Consider the following 19,117-nt stretch of genomic DNA (forward strand, 5'->3'; position numbering starts at 1 on the left):
TGTTGATTAAAACAAGCACTTTTGACCAGCAATTTTTTTGTGTGATTTCCCACAACAAATGTACTTAAAAAAACAAAACAACAAAAAAAACCCTTCTCTTTAAAACTCTACATATACATTAAGACCCTGTTTTTTTTAGATGAAAAATGAAATTTACTAAAAAAAATAAGTAGCATACCTTTCTCCCTTTCCAATATGGCTAGATGAATATAAATCACAAGGATGATATCCAGGAGTGTTATTGTTATTATCCACAATAATGTTATCCATCTTCGGCGGAGACCTGTGAATAAAAAGATCACCTTCTGAATTCATAAACTCTCACAGGTCACATACTAGAACTGATCTCAATCTGATACAGATCAATTGAGAAGAGTCGGCATGAAATCAAATTTGACCCTATTTAATGTTCTTAATGCATGTTATTGGTCTTGTTTTAAACAATTCATCTGTGCGTTTCTTTCTTTCTTTCTTTATTTATTTTTAACTTGGAATCTTAATGAAAAATGTCATAACTTCGTCTTCCTATGATATGACTCACTTAATATCTATGACATATGCACTCACTATCAGATATGCCTCCATTCAGTTACAAACCGTTTACTTTTCACAATACAATCAACAACCAATGGATAAAATCAAGTCCCTGAATTGTTGTATTTTTTTTACTCAACAACAACAACAAAAAGTCACAATACAGCAGTGTCAATAGCAACTCCTGTTTCATGGCGACTTTAAATCATGGTTTAGCAAATAAATTAAGCATATATTTTTTATATAAGCATTGTATTTCTATTCATACAATATTCAAAATCACAAATTTACACATACAGAAGAAATATTATTATGGTTTTACTCTTTCCGAATGTATTTCAGCATGTACTTACATTTTAATTTTGATTGAAGAAGAGGTAAAACTGGTACACAGAGAAGCAGTAATGCTTGAACAAATGGCATCATTACAAATGCTAAAATAAGAGAATAAGTCTATTATTTTTCCATTCAAAATAATATAATATAATAATATGTCACTAAAATACATATGATTGCTCAGAAGTAATATCACTGAAATAAGAGTCTAGTGGTTTTCAGGAGCTCTTAATGACTTAACTCAGTTTTCACATTCATGTCAACATGTCATTATACAAGCAGGTCTACATCGAGTTGAAATTGGATGAATTATAGTCAACTGGATTTTTACACAGAAAAACAGAGTAAGCAGGTCGAATTTAAAACTACTTGTTGCATATCAGTGTAATTAATTATGAAGGAATCAGTATTCATGTGTTACCTAGAGAGGGAAGTCCAAATGAGAAGGTCAACTGGGACAGTTGACTCAAAGACAAGAGAAAAATCCCATTAAACAAAACTAAAAAGAGAGAGAGAGAGAGAGAGAGAGAGAGAGAGAAGTAAGCATGAATGAAAGAATGAATTACAGGATTCCAACTACACTGACTGTACCTGAACCTGCTCTCTCTCTCTCTCTCTCTCTTGTTCTGCTTGGTTGTTCATTTTGAAATGTTTAAACTATTTTTTACGAAAGCTCAAACACAGAGTGAGCACTGAATATCACAACTGTACAGCAGTGAGGGAAAACTGAGGTCTGCTGACTGGTCAAGATAAATGTCTGTAAGGCTAAATGTTTTGGCTATAGTCACATGATGTCAAGTACTTTTTATATCTACATGGCTCCACAAAGTCTTATCAAAGTAGACACGACACACATCCAGTCAAGGCTGAAGCTCGTCTGTCATATCTTAACCTACAGCAGCTTTGAATGCTTTTATAACTGAATGTTTAGGTCACACACAGACCATAAAACTGACAGGAGCAACTCCAGTGGAAGACAGAGACTGGTCACAGCTCATATCACTGTCTAAGTTATAGAGCACTGTATGATGTGACAGAAACTATTTGTCCAGTATAATTCTGGTCACACAGGGCATCCATCTATTCATTTTCTATGCAGGGTCGCAGTAATACTGGAGACTATATCAGCATCTCGTGCCATAGGGAGGATGGATTGATGGCCTGTCCATCACAGAGCTAACACACACACACCCCTACAGACAAATTAGTCTCCAATTCACCTATCCTGCATGTCTTTATATACATGCAAACTCAACGCAGAAAGGCCTCCTGGCTTTTAATGCAATATACAGGTCAAACACCTTTTAGATTAAAACAATGTGGAGATAAATGACATATTAATTTAATGTTACACAGTTAAATGGTACTGCTTGGAAATGATCACGATAGTAATGCTCGGCCACATTAATGTTAATATTTGTAACTGTGCTCATTTGTGTTGTTGGTTTAAGTAGTAGAGGGTCAAGAATCATATAGATTTTAAATTCTGGATTATTTTTTTTTTTCTGTTCCATTTTCATTCTTTATCAACACTCAGTAACACACAGTCTATATTAAACTATATTTGTGACTATGTAAAATGGTGTATTAAGAGTGCATGATCAGAGTTTGTTCACCTAGAGTTTGGATGCGTGAGGAAGCCCCTCTTGACCGCTCTTGACAGGATAGCCTTATGAACTCAACTAAAAAAATCAAACATTAACACACAGTTAGGCCTAAAAAGGAAACTTGGCTCTTATGTATTTGATTATCATTTTTGGTAATTGTAGAATAAAAAATAAATTTATGTGAACAAAGCCATTGTTATGAACTACTTAACCTAATAAATGTGTGCTTATATACACTTAGCCTGCCACTCAGCTTTAACAATGTAAGAACTCAAATCACACAGAAACTCTTACCTGTACTCAGGAGGAGACACGACAGCACAACATCTCCAAAGTATAGTCCAGAACCTACACGACGATCATTGTTTGTATCATGTGCACTCTTTCTCCAGCCGTATGTAAAAATAACTTGAGGAATAGATAAAAAATAAATGTCACAAAAGATAAATGATGTCCTGAGAAAGAACAGAACATATCTAAAGATGTGGTGAACTGAAGAGTGTTTGTCAAATAGTTGCCTGAATTACAGGTGCTGGTCATATAATTAGAATATCATAAAAAAGTTTATTTATTTCACTAATTCCATTCAAAAAGTGAAACTTGTATATTATATTCATTCATTACACACAGACTGATATATTTCAAATGTTTATTTCTTTTAATTTTGATGATTATAACTGACAACTAAGGAAAATCCCAAATTCAGTATCTCAGAAAATTAGAATATTGTGAAAAGGTTCAATATTGAAGACACCTGGTGCCACACTCTAATCAGCTAATTAACTCAAAACACCTGCAAAGGCCTTTAAATGGTCTCTCAGTCTAGTTCTGTAGGCTACACAATCATGGGGAAGACTGCTGACTTGACAGTTGTCCAAAAGACGACCATTGACACCTTGCACAAGGAGGGTAAGACACAAAAGGTCATTGCAAAAGAGGCTGGCTGTTCACAGAGCTCTGTGTCCAAGCACATTAATAGAGAGGTGAAGGGAAGGAAAAGATGTGGTAGAAAAAAGTGTACAAGCAATAGGGATAACCGCACCCTGGAGAGGATTGTGAAACAAAACCCATTCAAAAATGTGGGGGAGATTCACAAAGAGTGGACTGCAGCTGGAGTCAGTGCTTCAAGAACCACTACGCACAGACGTATGCAAGACATGGGTTTCAGCTGTCGCATTCCTTGTGTCAAGCCACTCTTGAACAACAGACAGTGTCAGAAGCGTCTCGCCTGGGCTAAAGACAAAAAGGACTGGACTGCTGCTGAGTGGTCCAAAGTTATGTTCTCTGATGAAAGTAAATTTTGCATTTCCTTTGGAAATCAGGGTCCCAGAGTCTGGAGGAAGAGAGGAGAGGCACACAATCCACGTTGTTTGAGGTCCAGTGTAAAGTTTCCACAGTCAGTGATGGTTTGGGGTGCCATGTCATCTGCTGGTGTTGGTCCACTGTGTTTTCTGAGGTCCAAGGTCAACGCAGCCGTATACCAGGAAGTTTTAGAGCACTTCATGCTTCCTGCTGCTGACCAACTTTATGGAGATGCAGATTTCATTTTCCAACAGGACTTGGCACCTGCACACAGTGCCAAAGATACCAGTACCTGGTTTAAGGACCATGGTATCCCTGTTCTTAATTGGCCAGCAAACTCGCCTGACCTTAACCCCATAGAAAATCTATGGGGTATTGTGAAGAGGAAGATGCAATATGCCAGACCCAACAATGCAGAAGAGCTGAAGGCCACTATCAGAGCAACCTGGGCTCTTATAACACCTGAGCAGTGCCACAGACTGATTGACTCCATGCCACGCCGCATTGCTGCAGTAATTCAGGCAAAAGGAGCCCCAACTAAGTATTGAGTGCTGTACATGCTCATACTTTTCATGTTCATACTTTTCAGTTGGCCAAGATTTCTAAAAATCCTTTCTTTGTATTGGTCTTAAGTAATATTCTAATTTTCTGAGATACTGAATTTGGGATTTTCCTTAGTTGTCAGTTATAATCATCAAAATTAAAAGAAATAAACATTTGAAATATATCAGTCTGTGTGTAATGAATGAATATAATATACAAGTTTCACTTTTTGAATGGAATTAGTGAAATAAATAAACTTTTTGATGATATTCTAATTATATGACCAGCACCTGTAAATAAGGCCATAATAACTGAATCTGTACCAAGAAAAGTGAAGGTCACCTCATGTACATCATGATATTTTAGAAAAGGCAACAGTAAATGCAGTAAAGTATAAACTATAAAAAGGTGTAATCTTATTTTGTAATGAACAATATTTCAAACATTCAAACATATTTGAAATTATGACACCCATAGTTTCTGTTGTACTATGAAAGCAGGATACAGAAAATGTTTCTACTACCTGACAGATATATCACTGAAATAGATATTCAGAGAAATCACAATTGTTGTTGTAAATGGCAAAAAAGTAATCCTAGGATACAACAGTTGTAAGACTTTGAGTGCTGCTTGTCTTTTAATCATTTTGAGTATTCAGGTTTGGACGACCAGATTTTAGAAAGAGTGGTTGGTGTAAGATTTAACAACTGAATACTGCCAGGTCTATTTAAGTTGGCAAACAGGTAATATTTCATAAAACACTTTTAATGTCAGAATAATGAGGATGACCTCTGATGTGTAACATTAGGATTTACCCACCTGAATAAACAATGACTGTAAAAACAGCAAATTCACTTGTTATTTTGAAAGACCTGATCCATGTTTTAATGTTGTCTGTAGACAGAAAGAGTTCAAAACATAAAATTAAGTCATTTTATAATATTATTACATATCCGGATACAGATTGCTTACTCTACATTTATGCAGTGTTAGGTTGTGAAGGACAAAGTGTATTTTTTCACCAAGCACTACAAATTTCTTGACACATTCTATACATGCCAAGAAAACAATTAAAAAATAATCTAAAAAGTTTGTGGTTTAAAATAATGTCATGCTTCAGTATTTGACAATTTAATATTTTTAACTGCAATAGAATTAATCACTAACAATATTGTCATGCTAAGTCTTAATATGTTGCCATCAATTTGCAATTACTGAGCTCCTTAAGAAAAATAATAATAACAATTCTTAAATCCTAACATACCTTGAAGATACTTTAAATAAGGCAAAGCCCAAATCAACATAACAGGCCTCAGAATATACAGAGCACAGCAAGTGACGGTCTCATGCAGAAATCCTGGAACAGAATATTTATTGATGGGTATTAAACAATATTGATAAAATAAATAAATAAATAAAAGTCCCATCATAAGAGAATATACACACCAACATAGTTAGCATTAGCTGGGGACAAGACAATTCTGTACAACATTACAAGACTAATAAAATCTGCCACATTCTTAATATTATGCATTAGTAGTCATATATTTATACATATATAAACTACTAAACTCACCCTCAGTGAGACCCCATAAGAAAAAGGCGATGGACATACAGATGTTTGGAAAAAAGACCAGAGAAAGCTGAAGATTCCAGATTGTGCTTCTGGAGACTGAAGAGAATATTCAGAATAATCACAGTAAAATGAGCAAAAAACTTACAGTGACATTTACAGAGTTCATCACAAGAAATAAAATCTTTTGAACACACCTGTGTTTTTTGATCTGCAGTAGATCAGACAGCAGAGCAGAAGTACAGCTCCAGGTCCAGCAACAAAACAGAAAACCAACACAGTTATGTGCAAAAGAGAGAAACCTGTGAAATACATACATCAATTATAACATTTACAACTGCACTGAATCCATTTTATATACAACCCGAATTCCGGAAATGTTGAGACATTTTTTAAATTTGAATAAAATGAAAACTAAAAGACTTTCAAATCACATGAGCCAATATTTTATTCACAATAGAACATAGATAACATAAATGTTTAAACTGAGAAATTTTACAATTGTATGCACAAAATGAGCTCATTTCAGATTTGATGCCTGCTACAGGTCTCAAAATAGTTGGGATGGGGGCAAGTTCACCATGGTGTAGCATCTCCTTTTCTTTTCAAAACAGTTTGAAGACGTCTGAGCATCGAGGTTATGGGTTTCTGGAGTTTTGGTGTTGGAATTTGGTCCCATTCTTGCCGGATATAGGTTTCCAGCTGCTGAAGAGGTCATGGTCATCTTTGACATATTTTTTGTTTAATGATGCACCAAATGTTCTCTATAGGTGAAAGATCTGTACTGCATGCAGGCAATTCAGCATCCGGACTCTTCTACGACGAAGCCATGCTGTAAAAGCTGCAGTATATGGTTTTGCATTGTCCTGCTGAAATAGACGTCATCTGGAGGGGAGCATATGTTGCTCTAAAACCTTTATGTCTTTCAGCATTTACAGTGCCTTCCAAAACATGCAAGCTGCCCATACCGTATGTACTTATGCACCCCATACCATCAGAGATGCTGGCTTTTGAACTGAACGCTGACAACACGCTGGAAGGTCTCCCTCCTCTGTAGCCCGGAGGACACTGCGTCTGTGATTTCCAACAAGAATGTCAAATTTGGACTCGTCTGACCATGGAACAGTCCATTTTAAATGAGCCTTGGCCCACAGGACACAACGGCGTTTCTGGACCATGTTCACATATGGCTTCCTTTTTGCATGATAGAGCTTTAGTTGGCATCTGCAGATGGCACGGCGGATTGTGTTTACTGAGGCGCTCAGCTCTTGTCATATATCACAGCTATGCAGTGTTTTCAGCCACATAATGTTTCTTTTAAAGTTTTCAGACATTTAAATACGCATAAGCAACAGTAAAACAATACATTCAGAGTTTATAAAATACACACTGATGTCAGACATCAGTGGAAGCAGCAATGACAATGCATTCAAATATAATTTGCCGACATTTCTTCATATCAGACACACATAATGGGCTTAAGTAACTATAAAGTTTACTCTATTATTCTTCCAGTTCACCAGCCACTTACTTGAATATTTCGGGTGAAACTGAAGAATTCACCTGGTGTAAATCCGACTGACAGGACTGGCGGCGCCCATCTCGTGTTATAGATCAAGATAAAGATCATTTATAAAGCTTTTTAAATGACAAAACACACTCACTTACACATATTTGAGAATCGGAATATCAGGTAGTTGATGACATGGTAAGCAAGTTTGTGAATATTTTAAATAAAAAAGGAAAAACAAAATAATAGCTATCCATCTGTCATACAGTGTTATTGTGGCTGCGTTCAGCTTACCTGACACGCATGACGCATCGCCATGGAAACAATAAGGGCAAATGTTCTAAAATAACTGTCGCCTTAAAAAAAACTCACTCTGAGGGGTCAGTTAGAATATTTTAAACTCACGCTTGAAAGGGTTAAAGTATTCCACAATCTTTTTACGCACTCTTTGGAGAGCCTCTGCCCATCTTTACTTCTGAGAGACTCTGCCTCTTTAAGACATCCCTAAGATATCCCACAACTAATCATGTTACAGACCTGATATCAATTAACTTAATTAGTTGCTTTTCCTAGCTGAATCTTTTCAAAATTTCTTGCTTTTCCAGCCATTTGTTGCCCTCGTGCCAACTTTTTTGAGACCTGTAGCAGGCATCAAATTTGAAATGAGCTCATTTAGTGGATAAAAGTATAAAGTTTCTCAGTTTAAACATTTGTTATGTTATCTATGTTCTAATAAAATATTAGCTCATGTGATTTGAAAGTCTTTTAGTTTTCATTTTATTCAAATTTTTTATTTTATTTCAAATTTGGGTTCATATATATATATATATATATAAATATACACTATATTGCCAAAAGTATTGGGACACCCCTCCAAATCAACTGTTAGTGGTCTCATAACAAAGTGGAAACAATTGGGAACAACAGCCACGTAAAATCACAGAGCGGGGTCAGCGCATGCTGAGGCGCACAGTGTGCAGAAGTCGCCAACTTTCTGCACAGTCAATAGCTACAGACCTCCAAACTTCGTGTGGCCTTCAGATTAGCTCAAGAACAGTGCGTAGAGAGCTTCATGGAATGGGTTTCCATGGCCGAACAGCTGCATCCAAGCCTTACATCACCAAGTGCAATGCAAAGCGTCAGATGCAGTGATGTAAAGCACGCCACCACTGGACTCTAGAGCAGTGGAGACGTGTTCTCTGGAGTGACGAATCACGCTTCTCTGTCTGGCAATCCGTTGGATGAGTCTGGGTTTGGCGGTTGCCAGGAGAACAGTACTTGCCTGACTGCATTGTGCCAAGTGTAAAGTTTGGTGGAGGTGGGATTATGGTGTGGGGTTGTTTTTCAGGGGTTGGGCTTGGCCCCTTAGTTCCAGTAAAAGGAACTCTTATTGCTTCAGCATACCAAGACATTTTGGACAATTTCATGCTCCCAACTTTGTGGGAACAGATTGGGGATGGCCCCTTCCTGTTCCAACATGACTGCGCACCAGTGCACAAAGCAAGGTCCATAAAGACATGGATGAGCGAGTTTGGTGTGGAGGAACTTGACTGGCCTGCACAGAGTCCTGACCTCAACCCGATAAAACACCTTTGGGATGAATTAGAGCGGAGACTGTGAGCCAAGCCTTCTCGCCAACATCACTGCCTGACCTCACAAATGCGCTTCTAGAAGAATGTCAAAAATTCCCATAAACACACTCCTAAACCTTGTGGAAAGCCTTCCCAGAAGAGTTGAGGCTGTTATAGCTGCAAAGGGTGGGCCAACTCCATATTAAACCCTACGGATTAAGAATGGGATGTCATTAAAGTTCATGTGCATGTAAAGGCAGGCATCCGTAAACTTTTGGCAATATAGTGTGTGTGTGTATATATGTATATATATATATATATATATATATATATATATATATATATAGTGCCCTCCATAAGTATTGGGACAGTAAAGACAAAATTGCTATAATTTATATATCTATAAATAAGATTAATATGAAGCAGAAGTACAGAATGTCACATTTCATTATTGGCTGTTTCAACACAAAATGTTTTACCAACTAAGAAGTACAGCACTTTTAGAGTTTCATCCCTCTGCATAATGTGAGCATATGTATTGGGACGGTTTAACTTAAACTAAATGTAAAAGTGTAAAACCTAATATTTAATTGTAAATCCCTTGCAAGCAGTCACAGGAGCGAGTCAGGTCATATATATATATCATCATATATATATATATATATATATATATATATATATATGATATATATATATATATATATATATATATATCATTGTTTCTTATAGATGAATAATATGAAGAATTTGCAATTAAAGTCATTCATTATTTTAAGGAATTCCTAACTATAATTCTTTTGCAAGCACTTATTTTCACCAAGGGCCAGATTTACTAACAGCTTGAGTCAGCGCAAACCCTCTTTTTGTGTTAAAAAAAACCTGTCAGGATTTACTAATTATGCAGCAAAAGATTAAGGGGCATGAAAAGAAAAGATTTACATGATCTACACATGTGCATTTTAAGATATTTGAAGACAAAAAAAAAAAAAAACACATGGATAACAATAGATTTAAAACCATGTCAGTGAGCCGCAGCATAAATTATTTGTCATGCAGATTCTTAAACATGAGAATCAGGTTAAATGTTGCAATGAATGATCCGAACTACAAACTGGAAATACAGAAGAAGCTAGTTTATGTTTATTGTTATTGTGTTTATTGTTATTGTGAAATATCAGCATTCTTCAAACGGCTTTCATTCAAGATTCGAGTACCAGGGGCCTAAACAGTGCGTACGCACAAAATGGCCATTTTGCACACATATATCAGGATTTAGAAAATAAACTCACTGTATATGTGCACCGTCCACACACTCTAAACAGTGTGTATGCACTCTTTTACTGGAGTGAGCGAAGTAATGAAATGTTCTGTGTGAGGCACTGATGTCAGAGAAATGTTTTACACTGCAAAATCAGCACCTTCAGCTTTTTTCTTTTTTCTTTTTTTTTTCTAAATAAATATTTAGTTTCTATTTAAATTTATTTAGCTGTTTTTGTTGACTCACCCAGTCTCTCCAGTACTACAGTTGCACTGGCTGAAAGTCCTCCAGCAAACACTTGACACATGTAAACTCCTTTATCCTCAGTTCTGACACTCTTCAGTCTGAGAGAGAAGTTTCCTTTGGGGATTTCATCAGTGAAGAACTCAACTCTGTCTCTGTATTGTTCATCTGATGAATCTGTTGAAGTCTTTTTGTTTTGGTAGAGCAGAACCAGAATGTCTCCATCTTCATCTGTTTTTATCCATGAAACCTCTTCAATGTGTTCAGGTGTGATGTGAGAGTCTACAGAGCAGTTCAGAGTGACGTCTTCACCATCATATGCAGATACAGGCTGATTAGATCCTGATACTGGCAAACACTCTGAAAGAATAAGAATGGTTTAAACATTAAAAAACAAAATACATAAAATGTCATTTTCATTGAAATGTTCACTAGAATTCAAGTGTATCTCACTCACCAACATCTTTTATTTGAACCTCAGTCTCTCCAGAATCCTGCTGACTGTGAACTTTACATGTGTATTTTCCCTCATCTTCAGCTCTCAGATTGTCCAGACGGAGGGAGAAGTTTCCATGTTGAATTTGATCAATAAAGAAATGAGCTCTATCATGATAATCCTGCCGCTGGGCCTCTGGTCGACTCTCTCCATCTTGATACAGATGAACCAGAGTCTCTGAGTCTGTCCTTCTCCATTCCACCTCCAGACCCTCCATTAGTAACAGTTCATCAACATAACAGGGCAAAACCACTGAAGATCCCAGAGGAACAAACAGAGGACCAGAGGGACCGCGTACAGTGAAGCCTGTAAAGAAATAGAGAAACTGATTACATAAAAAAATAAAAAATAAAAACTTGAAGGCTATAATTTTCGACTATCAATGTAAAGTGATAACTTACCATCAGCGATCATCAGAAACATTGTTATAACAATAAACTTAATGTCCATACTTTATATGAAGAAAGAGCTATAATAAATAATTTTATAATGAAAATTAGAAGTTTTGTTTTGTCTTTCATACGAGGTAGCGTGTTAATAAAACACTTTTACTTTCACTTTCTAAAATTATGCGCGCGTCAGTATGGGATTAATTTCCCGCCAATAGTATTGCGGTCACGGATAAAAAAATAATTTGCATGAATCAAAAATTTAAAAACACGTGTAAAAATATATTGCACAAACTGAAACAAATAATGCGAAATGATCAGAATAGCAAACAACGTGGTCACGGATCAAAATATAATAAGTGTGAATAGAAAAATTAAAAGCTCATTTAAAAAAATTACAAGCATGAATCAAAACTTTAAACACATTAAAAATGATATTGCACAAATCTTAAACTTGTGTTTATGTGTTCTTAAAAGTTGTTTTCCTTGCTTTTATTACTCTGTACTTTGTGCTCTCATACATTTTCTGCTCATATTTTACTCTTTTGTACGCTTGTGCTGTTTTTCTCTTTGCTCTTCTTTCCATGTTCTGCTCTTGTGTTTCCAAATGTTGCAGTTTGAGTTTCATGTAAATTAGGGCGGGCTTAAGCGTCACCATTGGTCCATTAGTTCTAGATTGACAGCTCCTCCTCTAGCCAATCAATCGAAGAGAGGGAGATGACATCACTTCAGTGCGACTCATGGTGCTCACATTCATTTCAGGGGAAGATAAACGACAGTTGAGCATCCTTCTGTGAGATGGTGTGGCTTCTTACACAGAATAAGGCAGTCGTGTGTTTATTAGTCATGTTTAATCAATCAAAACGTTTCAATCTTCTGTTTATTCAGCTACAGCGATATGACGCGTGTTATCCTCTTCTGCTGCAGGGCATATGTTGAGTTTCTGCGCAAGAGCACCCTCTGGCTTTCAGATGGAGAGGTATTTACTACTGATCACAGAGCCGCACAGCTCTGACAAGCTGCGCAAAAAATAATCGCAGCCTTTGCCAGATCGCGTGCGATTTTAATCGCGATAAATCGTGCAGGTCTAGGTAATTGCGACTTTATATCACGCAATTCTGACTTTAGGCTATATCACGCAATTCTGACTTTAACTCACAATTCTGACTTTAACTCACAATTCTGACTTGATATTATGCAATTCTGACTTTATAACTCGCAATTGTGATATTTAAATCTCGCAATTCTGAGAAAAATTCAGAATTGTGAGATAAAAATTTGCAATTTTATTTTTTATTTCATGGTGGAAACAAGCTTCCATATATCTCAGTACATGTAACTCAGAGAAAGATTAAACATTCTTCATTTACAACATTGTAACAATACAAAGTGTGTTGAAAATCTGCAAACTTGCCCTTTAAAAATGTTGAAGATAGCATCCTTTTGTCTGTTTAACTGAACACGACTTTAAACACATGATTTTAAATTGACTTTATATTAGAGCTATTGTCATATGGACATTACTGGAACTTTTTTGCTTGAAGATGCACCTCAGTGAGTCACAGTCACCTCTGGCTGATTAAAGGATATTTTGCTATTGTATAATCTTGAACATGCATTTTCTGTAAAGCTGCTTTGAAACTAATATATATTGTAAAAAGCACTATATGGTTTTACTATGGTAAAACTGTAGCAACTATGTTTTTTTTTTTCTTTTTCTTCAAACCATGGTTCTACTATTGTAATACTAGAGTAAAATGATGGTTATCATGACTAGTAAATATAGGTTTTGAAACCATGTGTTTTGTAATTATGGTTTTACAACAACAATAATAGATAAACCATAACTGTAGTAAAACCATGGTTCATTTTGTTGTTTTTACTGCAAATGCTGTGGTAAAACCAAGGTTAATTTAGAAATAAACGTGAATTTAAAGCTCCTAATTTACTTGACTAATAGTCACGTTGGATAAAAACATCTGATAAATGAATAAATGTATGTATTTATTTGATCTGTTCATTGAAAATGTATTTAAAAATAAATTTGCAACTGCTATTGAGAGTGGTGTACATTGATTCATTATAGTGTGGAAGGACAGTGGTTAATATAAGGAACTGATTATAAACCGTGGACCGACCGCGGGCCGCCAGAAAACTTTTATTATAAACCAGCGGCTCGATAGCGGACCACCGTCGGAAAAGTGGCGGCTGCCGCCGGTGGTCCACTGGAATAACGATGAGCAAAACGCCAGTGCACCACCGGCGGCCGCCACTTTGCCACCAGTGGGCCGCCAGTGGCCCGCTGGTCTGATGTTAGCTGGGATATTACTATTAGATATTTTTAGTATTCATACAATAATAATAATATGCTTGCTTGTTGCCTCTTCAATTCTTCTTCAACTCTTTGCACAAGAGAATATAACATGAAACCTAACTTACTTATATATTTGCTTGTGAATTACAGTTAAAGTATGATATGCCATCGCAGTTGTTTAGTCATTGTATATTGCTCGTAATTGTAAACTGCCTGCATATTTTGTCATGTATTGTTTTCCTGTAAACAGATTTATAGATTTTGTCTTCCATGTGCAGTATGTCATTGACAAGGGTATTGGTTTATGAATTTTATCACATTTTAGCACCGAAATTATAAAGTTAAGCAATCACACCAGCAAGTGTTTTCCCCAATATTAGAGCGATTGCAAATGTTTATTGAGCTGTTGTATAAATCAATATAGCAATAAGTTAATTTTGAGTGTGTTTTTGCACTATTTTGATGAAAGGAGTATGAAACAAAGCCGCACAGCAGAACAGCGTTGCTCTCTCTGAGCAACACAGCAGTGATTCGTAAATGAATTCCCAATTTGAACGAGACATTTGAATGAAAGACTCACTCATAAAGACAGTAACTTTCCACCACCTACTGGCCATTTAAATTTATATTTCTATGGATGGGCAATGTCGGTCCTGGAGTGCATAGTTTAGCTTCAACCCTAATCAAACACACCTGAACCAGCTAATCAGTGTCTTCAGGATTATTAATACAGACGTAGTAGACCACATTCTTTGCCATTCTGATCATTTTGCATTCTTTTTATAAGTTTGTGCTATATATATGTTTTTAAATTTTTGATTCACGCTTATTATTTTTTGATCCGTGACCACAATACTATTGGCGGGAATTTAATCCCATACGTCAGGACAAGTGCAGATTAAAATTAAAATCACCATTAAAATCACTTTCTGTTGGCTATTTAGCAGTTTCTGTTAATATATACTTGAACAACAACTTGCCTACTGCATTACACACACAAAGGAGGAAATGGCAATAGGCTATTGATTGCGTGTGACACAGCGAAAGCTCCTCTTGTTGTGTTCTGTATTTTGCTGAATAGACTACTAGGTTATTTACTTTGAATAGGCCTACGTAGCCTATAATTATCTGCTTATAGCTTAATATTTGTAGCATTTTATTTATAACAACAATTTTTGTTGTTTTTGTTTAATGAAGGAACTACACTTTGGTGTTGGCTGTTTTGCTAAAATAGCATATTTGCCTTATTAGAGTAAATTCATAAAAATGTAATTGTGTCAGAATGAACAAAAGACTGAGATGACAAATTGGATATGTTTTGCTATTGAAAAATAATATTTAATCACTACATTCACATCTTTATACTCTAGAAAATATTTAAGCACACTAGAGTTTCCTCTAAGAAAACTTGCTGCTGGTCAACATGTTTAGAAATGATCAAGTTTACCAGACAAAATATCATTTCATTTTGGTGTTTATTATGTACTGTAACATGTATGCAGAAGTTATAGGCTAATTATTAGGCTAGTCGTCGCTCTGACAAAATGAGTTTTAAAATTTATTTCTTACTCTTTTTTTATCCATCATGATAGTATTTTTTGTGCTGACTGGTTTAGGCCTGTAACCACCAGTAGGTGGCAGCCCAACCCTGTCTTAATGAGTAATTCATTGAATCATTCATTCAAATGATTCTTTTTAAAATGGTTGATTCTTTTAGATATGAAGCAAATGACTCTTTACGAATGGGTCATTGAATCATTGACTCAAATGAATCGTTTGAAAGCACAGATTCATATCAAGTACGAAACATCGCACTGTTGCTCTGAGATGCACAACTGCTCCAGCTTTGTTTGGACTATTTCCTTTGGCTAAACAGAGCAAAAACAGTCCAAAATGTGTCCAAAATGAAACTCACTCAATATTAACTTCTTGTTTGTTGGATTGTTGTAGAAAATCATTATCACATTCACGATTGCGCTTATGCAGATATAAACCTAGCTAAAGAATTTTTTCTAAGAACGTTTTCCATATGTTCAGTTTAGATTATGGAATTTTTAAAAGTTTTTTTGGTAGTGGAACGTTTTTTTTTTTTTTTTTTAATTAATAGGCCTATGATGTTCCTGAAACATTCTTCCAACTTAAAAGGGTTAGTTCACCCAAAAATGAAATTTCTGTCATTAATTACTCACCCTCATGTCGTTCTAAACCCGTCATCTCGGAACACAAATTAAGATATTTTTGATGAAAAAATAATGGCTTTATTCAACAATTTTTCCTCTTCCCTGTCAGTCTCCTCTATAATATGCTGTTATACTCCATATAACTCCATTTAAAAGCCAGAAACTAAGTTTTTTTTTTGCACAGGCCTATCTAAAGGGTTAATGGTGCCACCTGGGGATCAACTGTAAAAATGACAAATTTTACCTCTTCCCAACAGGGAAAACCACCATCAATCAAGAATGCATGATTATATGGTGTCATGGCTTTGCAATCAAAAAATGTCATTATAATGACAAGAAGGACTGGACTGCTGCTGAGTGGTCCAAAGTTATGTTCTCTGATGAAAGTAAGTTTTGCATTTCCTTTGGAAATCAGGGTCCCAGAGTCTGGAGGAAGAGAGGAGAGGCACATAATCCACGTTGCTTGAGGTCCAGTGTAAAGTTTCCACAGTCAGTGATGGTTTGGGGTGCCATGTCATCTGCTGGTGTTGGTCCACTGTGTTTTCTGAGGTCCAAGGTCAACGCAGCCGTATACCAGGAAGTTTTAGAGCACTTCATGCTTCCTGCTGCTGACCAACTTTATGGAGATGCAGATTTCATTTTCCAACAGGACTTGGCACCTGCACACAGTGCCAAAGCTACCAGTACCTGGTTTAAGGACCATGGTATCCCTGTTCTTAATTGGCCAGCAAACTCGCCTGATCTTAACCCCATAGAAAATCTGTGGGGTGTTGTGAAGAGTAAGATGCAATATGCCAGACCCAACAATGCAGAAGAGCTGAAGGCCACTATCAGAGCAACCTGGGCTCTTATAACACCTGAGCAGTGCCACAGACTGATCGACTCCATGCCACGCCGCATTGCTGCAGTAATTCAGGCAAAAGGAGCCCCAACTAAGTATTGAGTGCTGTACATGCTCATACTTTTCATGTTCATACTTTTCAGTTGGCCAAGATTTCTAAAAAATTCTTTCTTTGCATTGGTCTTAAGTAATATTCTAATTTTCTGAGATACTGAATTTGTGATTTTTCTTAGTTGTCAGTTATAATCATCAAAATTAAAAGAAATAAACATGTGAAATATATCAGTCTGTGTGTAATGAATAAATATAATATACAAGTTTCACTTTTTGAATGGAATTAGTGAAATAAATCAACTTTTTGATGATATTCTAATTATATGACCAGCACCTGTATATAAACATGCATGAGCTTCCAGCAGGACTGCACAAGCTAGCGGCGCCATCTAGTGATTGTGTGCAGAACACCATCAGCATCTCAGCCAGGGTCCAAAGTTAAAGTCACCACAAAATCAAAATGGATAATTCTTATTTTTAAATGGAATATTGCAGTGTTTATTATGAAATATTTATTTGTACACATCACTTTTTTATTCATGTGCCCTCATAATATTTATTCAGAATAACTTCTCTCCTCCACACAATGACATCTCATCTCTTCTCTGATGATATGTTTACTGGCGTAAGGGAGGAGAAATAAACTTCAGCAACCTGTCACTCAAATGAGATCAAAGCAATAGAAAACAGCAACAATCCAATCAATTCCCGATTTGCTGTTTCACTCTGATATATGTCACAATAATTTCATAATTTCCATTTCATGCTAACTTTAACACTTGCCAAGAGTCTAATGTCAGTAAAAATCATCCGCTTCATGTAAACTCATATCTGCAAGTGCTGTAAGTTTGGGTCGCTTGTAACATGCATTTGAAAAGGCAACATGTTTCAACCATTCAACTGATGACTGCAGTTAGAATCCTCAATTCCCAAACGTTTACAAAGTGTAATTAAAAGGAAAGGTGATGTGACACAGTGGTAAACACGCCTCTGTCCCTTCTGTTTTTGGAGTGTGTTGCAGCCATATCAAAATTTGTTTTTGTTTACAAAATATACTTATAAGTTGGTCAGTGAAAACACTGAAAATCTTTTCTTTGTACTTTTGTCAGTTAAATAAATGTTCGAGAGAATTAACAAATCAGATTCTTGATTTTATTGCAATTTACAAAATGTCCCAACTTTTCTGGAAATGGAGTTTGTATATATTACCGCCCGACCAAATAAAAAAGTCACTGTTTGGATTTAAATAGGCAAATGCTTAAGAGTCTATGTTTGGCAACAGTTCTTTTAACCCTAAAAGATGGAGTGTGTAGCTTTTCATTTCTTAAACAACCATAGGAAGACACATCATGGCCATATTCCAGGATGACAATGTCAAGATTCATCAGGCTCAAACTGTGAAAGAGGGAGAATAAAGAATCATTTTCACACAGGAATTGGCACCTCTGAGTCCAGACCTTAAATTCATCGAAAGTCTTTGGAATGTGCTGGAGGAGACTTTATAGAGTGTTTGACTTTTGCAATGTTAATACAAGATCTTGACCAAAAATTGATGCGCAACAACATTGGAAATAAATGTTGTGATGTTATTTCCATCAAGGAGGAAGAGATTTTTTGGTCAAGATCTTGTACTGACAAAGCAACCATCTTGTCTTTTATGAATATTAATTACGTAAAGTGACGTTGTCTTTGTTGACCTAACATATGGGCTGAAATGTTACTTTAGCGCTTGTTCTATTTTGAACCAAACATTACATCGCGACCATGGAAACATTTGGATTCGTGCCGAATGAGAGAGGTTAATTTTTTAATTCAGTCAATTCTCTTGGCAGACAATTAGGGCTTATTTCATATAAAACAGCAACAAATTAAGGATATTATTTACAATATTATGTTGGAATCACTTTACATTTTGGGACCAACAGTTTTTATGCATTAATGTCACCATGACAATAAATCATAATTGTGGATTTACCCACATGAATACATTAGCCGACTACTGTAAAAGCAGGAAAATATGAATCAGCATGTGAAGACATTAATTTTCAGAACTGCCAGATTTTACCAACAACTTTTATTTGAATCGGTTTCACTGTGGAGAGCAGGTGATGGTGGTTCATCAAGTGTTTTTTCATTGGTGCTCATAGCTAAGATTATATCATGACTGTATATTATTGTTAGATGAAAACAGATCAATGTGATGAAACTAAAAGACAATCATCTAAATGAGCAGCAACCAGCAAAATCATAGAAATAGTCTACTGAAAAACTGGTATAACTAAGAAGAAATGAATACAGAAAGATTTTTTCATATCTGATGAGACTGATAAGACTTTTATAGCAAGCATTCTCACAACATTATTATT

At 35.9% G+C, this 19,117-nt stretch overlaps 1 protein-coding gene and 1 long non-coding RNA gene across 13 annotated transcripts in view; both read right to left on the reverse strand.

Moving 5' to 3' along the window:
• The window catches only part of LOC127509449 (uncharacterized), a 103,855-nt gene that overhangs the window by 32,976 nt on the left and 51,762 nt on the right, over positions 1 to 19,117 (reverse strand). The window contains exons 1-6 of one of the 12 annotated variants that reach the window (XM_051888174.1): positions 11,375 to 11,737; positions 10,935 to 11,279; positions 10,481 to 10,837; positions 6,093 to 6,197; positions 5,899 to 5,994; positions 5,587 to 5,679 (exon numbers count right to left, since the gene is read on the reverse strand). The exons of 8 other annotated variants lie outside the window; for them this stretch is intronic. In XM_051888174.1, coding sequence (XP_051744134.1) covers positions 5,587 to 5,679; positions 5,899 to 5,994; positions 6,093 to 6,197; positions 10,481 to 10,837; positions 10,935 to 11,279; positions 11,375 to 11,423 — 1,045 coding nt within the window. In that variant the 5' untranslated portion in view covers positions 11,424 to 11,737. Of the gene's footprint in view, positions 1 to 5,586; positions 5,680 to 5,898; positions 5,995 to 6,092; positions 6,198 to 10,480; positions 10,838 to 10,934; positions 11,280 to 11,374; positions 11,738 to 19,117 lie in introns of those variants that run through there. 3 more of the 12 variants (XM_051888173.1, XM_051888171.1, XM_051888170.1) reach the window with 3 other exon arrangements.
• LOC127509492 (uncharacterized) lies at positions 226 to 2,477 on the reverse strand. The gene is made up of 3 exons (XR_007929253.1): positions 1,462 to 2,477; positions 888 to 968; positions 226 to 283 (listed from the first exon to the last, which is right to left on the reverse strand). It is a non-coding gene; the product is annotated as an uncharacterized LOC127509492 (long non-coding RNA).

Source organism: Ctenopharyngodon idella, chromosome 3 (genome assembly GCF_019924925.1).
Source record: "Ctenopharyngodon idella isolate HZGC_01 chromosome 3, HZGC01, whole genome shotgun sequence".
Classification (NCBI taxonomy): domain Eukaryota; kingdom Metazoa; phylum Chordata; class Actinopteri; order Cypriniformes; family Xenocyprididae; genus Ctenopharyngodon; species Ctenopharyngodon idella.